This window comes from Arachis duranensis, chromosome 6 (assembly GCF_000817695.3).
Source record: "Arachis duranensis cultivar V14167 chromosome 6, aradu.V14167.gnm2.J7QH, whole genome shotgun sequence".
In the NCBI taxonomy this organism is placed as follows: domain Eukaryota; kingdom Viridiplantae; phylum Streptophyta; class Magnoliopsida; order Fabales; family Fabaceae; genus Arachis; species Arachis duranensis.
Window position 1 is genome coordinate 99721753 of NC_029777.3, and position 7771 is coordinate 99729523.

The 7771-nt window shown below is 50.5% G+C and overlaps 2 protein-coding genes across 2 annotated transcripts; both read left to right on the forward strand.

The window, feature by feature from the left end:
- The first annotated feature begins 333 nt into the window (after positions 1-333).
- LOC107494953 (uncharacterized) lies at positions 334-1668 on the forward strand. The gene has a single exon (XM_016115996.1). The coding sequence runs from the start codon at positions 334-336 to the stop codon at positions 1666-1668; it is 1335 nt and encodes a 444-aa protein (XP_015971482.1).
- A 621-nt stretch (positions 1669-2289) lies between these two features.
- Positions 2290-4709, forward strand: LOC107494952 (uncharacterized). The gene is made up of 2 exons (XM_016115994.1): positions 2290-4029; positions 4131-4709. Exons 1-2 carry the CDS (start codon positions 2290-2292, stop codon positions 4707-4709), a joined length of 2319 nt encoding a protein of 772 aa, XP_015971480.1.
- Positions 4710-7771: the final 3062 nt, after the last annotated feature.

A 7771-nucleotide genomic window follows, 5' to 3' on the forward strand; every position in this document is an offset into this window, starting at 1 on the left:
GAGGTAAGGTGCCGAGCCTTCCCGGTAACCCTAGCAGGACCCGCGATCAGATGGTTTAACGGCCTCCCGCAGGGGTCCATCTACGGGTTTTCGGACATCAGTCGTGCATTCTTGGCCCAGTTTACAACACGAATAGCAAAGGTAAAACACCCAATCAACCTCCTAGGGGTAACCCAGAGATAAGGAGAGCCGACCAGAAAATACCTGGATCGGTTCAACGACGAATGCTTGGAAATCGACGGCCTAACCGATTCGGTGGCCAGCCTTTGCCTGACGAACGGCCTCCTCAACGAGAACTTTCAAAAACACCTTACCACGAAACCAGTTTGGACGATGCATGAGATCCAAACGGTAGCCAAGGAGTATATAAACGATGAGGAAGTCAGCCAAGTCGTGGCTGCCAATAAACGGCAGTCCGGCTACAGCCAACCTCGGCAACAAGGCAACAGAGAAAGACTAAAAGAACAAGCCAGGGAAGGAGCTCCAAGCAAGGCACCCAGGCCATTCCCCCGGGTCGGGAAATTCACCAATTACACTCCGCTCACTTTTCCCATCACGGAAGTTTATCAACAAATAGCCGAGAAAGGAATCCTGCCGAAGCCCCGGCCACTCAAGGACCGTACGGGAGGAAACAAGAACTTCTATTGTGACTACCACAAAGGCTATGGTCACCAAACACAGGACTGCTTTGACCTGAAGGATGCACTAGAACAAGCAATAAAGGAAGGTAAACTAGCAGAATTCTCCCATCTTATCAGGGAGCCGAGGAGGCGTTATCGCGACCAAGACGAAGAAGGCAAAACCCGCTCGGCAAAGCGGCGACAAGAGCCAGAAGACAAAGATCACGGACTCACCGTGATCAACGTGGTGACGGCCAAAAATGCCGCGCCGAGGTCACGATCCGCGCACAAAAAAGACGCTAAGGTCTTGGCGGTCTCCTCCTCGTTGGCGCGAAACTCTAGGAAGCCCCCCTCCATTTCTTTCGGCCCGGAAGACCAATGGTTCAACGACGCCCCAGAAAACCCACCCATGGTCATCACGGCCAGAGTGGGAACCGGTCTCGTCAAACGAATCCTTGTCGACACGGGGGCTGACTCGAACATCATGTTTCGCAACGTATTCGACGCACTGGGGCTAAGGGACGCCGACCTGACGACTCACCAGCATGGGGTCATTGGGTTGGGCGACCACTTCATCAAACCTGATGGGGTAATATCCCTGCCGATCTCAGTGGGACAGACTCAAGGCCGAAGATCGGCAATGGCCGAGTTCGTGATCCTCCAAGATTCCACTGCTTACAATATCATCTTGGGAAGGAAGACGATTAACGATGTTGAAGCAATAATCAACACGAAGCTACTAGTCATGAAGTTCGTTACTGATGACGGCTCTATTGGGTCCATAAGAGGAAACCTTGAGACGGCAGTCGCTTGCGACAATGCCAGCCTCTCCTTAAGGAAGAAATCCAAAGAGGCGTCCGGCGTGTTCCTAGCTGACCTGGACGCCAGAATAGATGACAAACCCAGACCGGAACCAGAAGGGGACTTGGAAAAATTCAGGATCGGTGACACGGAGGAAAAATTCACATTCATCAACAAGAATCTCCCGCATGAGTTGAAGGAGCCCTTGGTCGAAATGATAAGGGCCAATAGGGATTTGTTTGCCTAGACACTGGTCGACATGCCGGGCATAGACCTTAAAATTATGTCACACCACCTGGCCGTCAAGTCGGAAGCACGCCCGGTAGCCCAACGAAGGAGGAAGATGTCGCGCGAGAGGGCAGAGGAGGTGGCCAGGCAGATGGCCAGCCTCCTAGAGGCAGGTTTCATACGAGAAATAGACTACTCGACATGGCTCTCGAATGTAGTTCTAGTTAAAAAGCACAACGGCAAATGGAGAATGTGCGTAGACTACTCTGACCTTAACAAGGCATGACCTAAGGACTGTTTCCCCCTCCCCAACATAGACGTGCTCGTCGATGCTGTGGCGGGCTACCGTTATCTGAGCTTCATGGATGCCTACTCCGGCTACAACCAGATATCGATGCACCGCCCAGACGAAGACAAGACGGCGTTCATAACGCCAGGAGAAACCTTCTGTTATAAGGTCATGCCATTCGGCCTAAAAAACGCAGGGGCAACATATCAAAGGCTGATGAATAGGATATTCCACGACCTCATAGGCAAGACAGTGGAAGTCTATGTGGACGACATCCTCGCGAAAACAACGCGGCCCGACGACCTCCTGAATGACCTGGCAGGTGTATTCGCGTCTCTCCGATGACACGGCATGAGGCTGAATCCCCTCAAATGTGCCTTTGCCATGGAAGCTGGAAAGTTCCTAGGATTCATGATAACTCAGAGAGGGGTAGAAGCTAACCCAGAGAAATGCCAAGCGATACTCCAGATGAAGAGCCCAGGTTGTATCAAGGACGTCCAAAGGTTGGCAGGGCAGCTGACCTCGTTATCCCGGTTTCTCGGAGCGTCGGCAACAAAGGCCCTACCGTTCTTTAACCTCTTGAGGAAAGGGATAGCATTTGAATGGACACCCGCATGCGAGGAAGCCTTTATGCACTTCAAGGAAATCCTGGCGGCACCCCCAGTGCTCGGGAAGCCAAAAGACGGTGAGCCGTTATATCTATACCTCGCCATAACAGGAGAAGCCCTGGCCGCAGTCCTAGTGCGAGAAGAAGGGAGGGCTCAACAACCAATCTACTTCGTTAGCAGAGCTCTCCAAGGGGCGGAATTAAGGTACAACAAACTGGAAAAGCTAGCTCTAGCACTCTTGACCTCCTCACGGAGGTTAAAGCAATACTTCCAAGGTCACCAGGTTGTCGAAAGAACGGACCAGGGAATCCGGCAAGTACTTCAAAAACCCGATTTGGCGGGAAGGATGATGACTTGGTCCATTGAACTTTCCCAATACGACATACGATACGAACCCCGGCAAGCCATCAAGGCGCAAGCGATGGCAGATTTTCTAGTAGAAGTAACGGGAGATCCAACTGAGGGGACAAGCACACGGTGGAAGCTCCACGTGGACGGAGCCTCCAACCAGATGTCCGGGGGCGCCAGGATCATCTTGGAAAGCCCGGTTGGAGTCGTATACGAGCAGTCGATCAGGTTCGAATTCCCCGTTTCAAACAACCAAGCAGAATACGAAGCCCTCATAGGGGGCTTAACCCTAGCAGCAAAAGTTGGAGCAACAAGGCTGGAAATATGCAGCGATTCGCAGGTCGTCACCTCCCAAGTAAACGGGAACTATCAAACCAGAGACTCATTATTACAAAAGTACTTGGAAAAAGTCAAGAACTTAAGCCAAAAGTTTGAGGAGGTCACGGTCCACCACATTCCCAGGGAGAGGAACACACGGGCAGATCTCCTATCGAAATTGGCCAGCACAAAACCGGGAGAAGGCAACCGGTCCCTTATCCAAGGCATGACGAGGGAGCCGGCGGTCGCCCTGCATTTGTCAAGGCTGGGCTCTTCATGGCTAGACCCCATCACAAACTTTCTTGAAAATGGCAAACTCCCTGAAGATGAAAAGGACGCCGCGAAATTGAGAAGGGAAGCAGCCAAATATGCGGTCATTCAAGGACAGCTATTCAAGAAAGGGCTCAACCAGCCCCTACTGAAGTGTTTACACCCCGACCAAATGGACTACGTCCTCAGAGAAGTCCATGAAGGCTGTTGCGGACACCACATAGGAGGCAAAGCCCTAGCAAGAAAGTTAATCCGAGCTGGATACTATTGGCCGACAATGATGGCAGACTCTAAAGAATTCGTCAGAAAATGTGTCAAGTGTCAAGAGAACGCCAATTTCCACAGAGCACCGGCCTCCGAGTTAAGCCTGTTAACGTCCTCCCGACCATTCTCTCAGTGGGGAGTCGACCTCTTGGGGCCCTTCCCAGTTGGTCCCGGGCAAGTCAAGTATCTCATAGCCGCCATCGATTACTACACCAAATGGATAGAAGCCGAGCCGCTGGCAAGCATATCCTCATCCAATTGCAAGAAATTCATGTGGAGGCAGGTGATAACACGATTCGGGATTCCAGAAGTCATTATCTCGGACAATGGCACACAATTTACCGACAAGAAGTTCACGGAATTCCTCACCGGCCTGGGTATAAGACAGAAGTTCTCCTCGGTAGAGCACCCCAGACAAACGGACAGGTGGAATCCGCGAACAAGATTATCCTGTTAGGGCTGAAGAAGCGATTGGATAATAAAAAAGGTGCTTGGGCCGACGAACTAGCCTCGGTCCTATGGTCTTACCGAACAACCGAACAGTCTTCCACTAAGGAAACTCCTTTCCGACTGACATACGGGCTAGATGTGGTAATACCCGTGGAGATCGGGGAACCGAGCCCCCGTCTACTTTTGAAAGGAGTGGAGGAAGCCGTGGAGAAGGACCTAATAGATGAAGCAAGAGAAATGGCCCATTTGATGGAAACAGCGCTGAAACAAAGAATGGCCCTGCGCTACAACACCAAAGTGCTCAAAAGGGAGTTCGAGCCAAACGATCTCGTCCTAAGGCGTAACGACATCGGCTTACCGACCCCTGGAGTAGGCAAACTAGCGGCAAATTGGGAAGGTCCCTATAGAATCAAAAAAGTGATGGGCAAAGGCGCTTTCAAGTTAGAAAGGCTCAATGGCAAGGAAGTCCCAAGAACATGGAACGCGGACAACCTGAGAAGATTCTACTCCTAGCGCATGAGGCGACATACCAACCAATCGAGCTAAGTATTAATTCGTGGATTTGTACTTTTCCTTATGTCCTATGGGCCTTTTATGCAATTACCGAATAAGATATACTTGTGCAAATTTTCTGTCTTTTGTTTTGTTCGCCTTTTCTGGACAACCCACTACGCAAGCGAATTCATCACAAACTGACAACGATGCGTGGCCCCGGGACTGATCACCCCGGGAGCCCATCAATAACAACAATAGTAAAACGGCTACACCAAAAAGCCACGACCCGGCCCAACCGGGATATCATCAACACGGCAAAACAAACAACAGCCACAAGTCAATAACGGTTAATATAAACGATAACACGACCAGGCAAATGAGAAAGTATTAACTACAATAGAACGCGCAAGCAACGCAAAGAGTCAATTGTTCACTAAAGCCAAAACAAAACGGCTAAACCAGAGTTTTATAACAGAAAAAGAGAATTCACTTTTTGGGTACGTCAACAATTTTGCCATCCTTGATCACCTTGAAGACACCAATCGCCGATGTGTCAAAGTCAGGAGCAACAACTTTGACCTGAGCTTTAAGAGCCTCCTCGGTTGCCAGGATCGCACCTTTCCCCTGCTTGACGACGTCTTTATACTTTGTTTTTAACGCTGCCAACTCAGCTTCCACAGCTTGCTTCTCCTTCTCCATCTCGGCCACCCATTTTTGTGCCGCGCCGACTTGACTCTCTAAAGCCATTTCGCGCTCGACAAGACGTGAAACCGTGGCGTCCGACTCTTCCAACTTCTTCTCGATGGTAGTAACCTTCTTCTCGGCGGCAGTAGCTTTCTTCTCGGCGGCGTCAAGTTTCTCTTTAGATTGGGTCAGCTACTCTCGGAGAGTTTCAACTTCACTTTTAAGCTCATTATTAGCCTTCCCAGCAGATTCCAACCTCCTACGAAGAGACTCCATCCCAGACAGTTCGAACTCGGCTTTCCGAGCTATCACTGCACCGCGCAAAAGGGTACGATACATCCACCTCGTTTGCCCGGCAAGGGATGACTCATGGAAATGCTCTTCAGTACCAGGAATCAGCTGGGAATCTATAAAGTTCCCGGCATCAAAATTCCTCTCCATGACAGTAAGAACCCCCTCAGGACTGGACGACGTTTTCCTCTTCCTCTTGAGGCTAGGGACCTCTTCCACCTCGTCATTGGCATCAGGGTTAGACGTCGAACCCCCAGTGCCGATCACCTCGCGGAAGGGGGAAACGTGAACCGCCTTGTCGCCTTCGATCGAGGCACCTTGAGCTGAGGTGCCGGTCTCGTCGACCACAGCCCCTTGCTCGGAAGCGGCCTTGTCCTCCGGGGGAGCAGCAGACTTCTCAGCAGCAGATTTCTCATTACCTCCCTCGTCGTCACTTGCACACAGGAAGGTTTGGAACAAGTTAGGGAGACCCGTTATCTCGGCAGACATTCCCACTGAAAAGAAAAAGAAGTCGGTTAGTCACAATGAGTTATTAAGAAAAGCAAGAAGCTAAGAGACAAAGCAAGCAAAAATTCCTCACAAATATATTTTCGACCGGCCTCCCGATCACCCATGAGGAGATGAGGATTCACATGATTCCTCCGAAAGACTGCCAATAACACATCGGCAATCCTCCTGTCCACCGCGGACATGCCCTTATAGGACACTTTAACAAAGGCATTGGACCCTGCCCCGAAGCTCCAATAGGTCGGGATAAGGCGTGCCCCTCTAACGACAACCAAAAGGGATGACGACCTTTGACCGGGCGGACCTTGAAATATTTATCTTTGAATCCATGGTAGGAGTCCTCAAACAGACCAAAAATCCTCCGACCTTGGGCAGACCGGAAGGACATGAACCCCTTCTTATGTTTTCCTTCCTTCGAAGGGGTTTGTAAGATTGAAAAAGAAAAGAAAAACATCTACAGACACCGGCAGCTCGAGATATTCACAAACCATCTCGAAACAGCGGATTGAAGCCCAGCTGTTCGGATGCAACTGCGACGGCGCCACGGAAATCTGACCTAGAAGCGCCATTTGGAAGGCAGAAAACAGAATACGGACTCCCACTTGTGTAAACATGGATTTGTAGAACCAAATCCAGTCGGCAACTCGGGGAGCGTGGAAATTGAGCTCGTACAAGCGCTCGTGAGGAGCCAGGACGAAGACGTCGTAATTAGCCTCCTCGTCTGTCCCTCCGCATAGGTACTCATTCTGACGGAACTCAGTGAGCTACTCCTCGCCCATTTGGTTGGGAGAGTCCTTTACGTCGGAAACAACCCAGGCGTAGGGGTCATACGCCGCGGGAGAGGGGGAAGCCTGGGAGGCGGTGCGAGCCATACCTACATGGGGGGACCATCCAGTTAGTCTAAGAGGTCGGGTGCTTGGAACGAATACAGAAGTTACCCCCACACTACTCCCTAAGGTTAAACACGATCAAAAACGTAAAGGGTCCAAATAAAACCTACCCTGGAATGGTACCTGGTGCACGAAACTGCAATCACACTTTGCAATCCCGCACAACTAACCAGCAAGTGCAATGGGTCGTCCAAGTAATACCTTACGTGAGTAAGGGTCGATCCCACGGAGATTGTCGGCTTGAAGCAAGCTATGGTTATCTTGTAACTCTTAGTCAGGATATCAAAGATTATCAGGATTGATTGTAAAAAGCAAAAGAACATAAAACAGGTACTTGAATTGCAGTGATGGAGAATAGGTTGAGGTTTTGGAGATGCTCTGTCTTCTGAACCTCTGCTTTCCTACTGTCTTCTTCTTCAAACACGCAAGGCTCCTTCCATGGCAAGCTGTATGTAAGGGTTTCACCGTTGTCAGTGGCTACCTCCCACCCTCTCAGTGGAAATGTTCAACGCACCCTGTCACGGCACGGCTATCCATCTGTCGGTTCTCAATCAGGCCGGAGTAGAATCCAGTGATTCTTTTGCGTCTGTCACTAACGCCCCGCCTTCAGGAGTTTGAAGCTCGTCACAGTCATTCAATCATTGAATCCTACTCAGAATACCACAGACAAGGTTTAGACCTTCCGGATTCTCTTGAATGCCGCCATCA

Coding starts and splice junctions, on each gene's coding strand:
- LOC107494952 (XM_016115994.1), top strand. CDS start 2,290: ATGAGGCTGAATCCCCTCAAATGTGCCTTTGCCATGGAAGCTGGAAAG. Junction 4,030..4,130: donor AGAAATTCATGTGGAGGCAG/GTGATAACACGA, acceptor CCTGGGTATAAG/ACAGAAGTTCTCCTCGGTAG.
- LOC107494953 (XM_016115996.1), top strand. CDS start 334: ATGCATGAGATCCAAACGGTAGCCAAGGAGTATATAAACGATGAGGAA.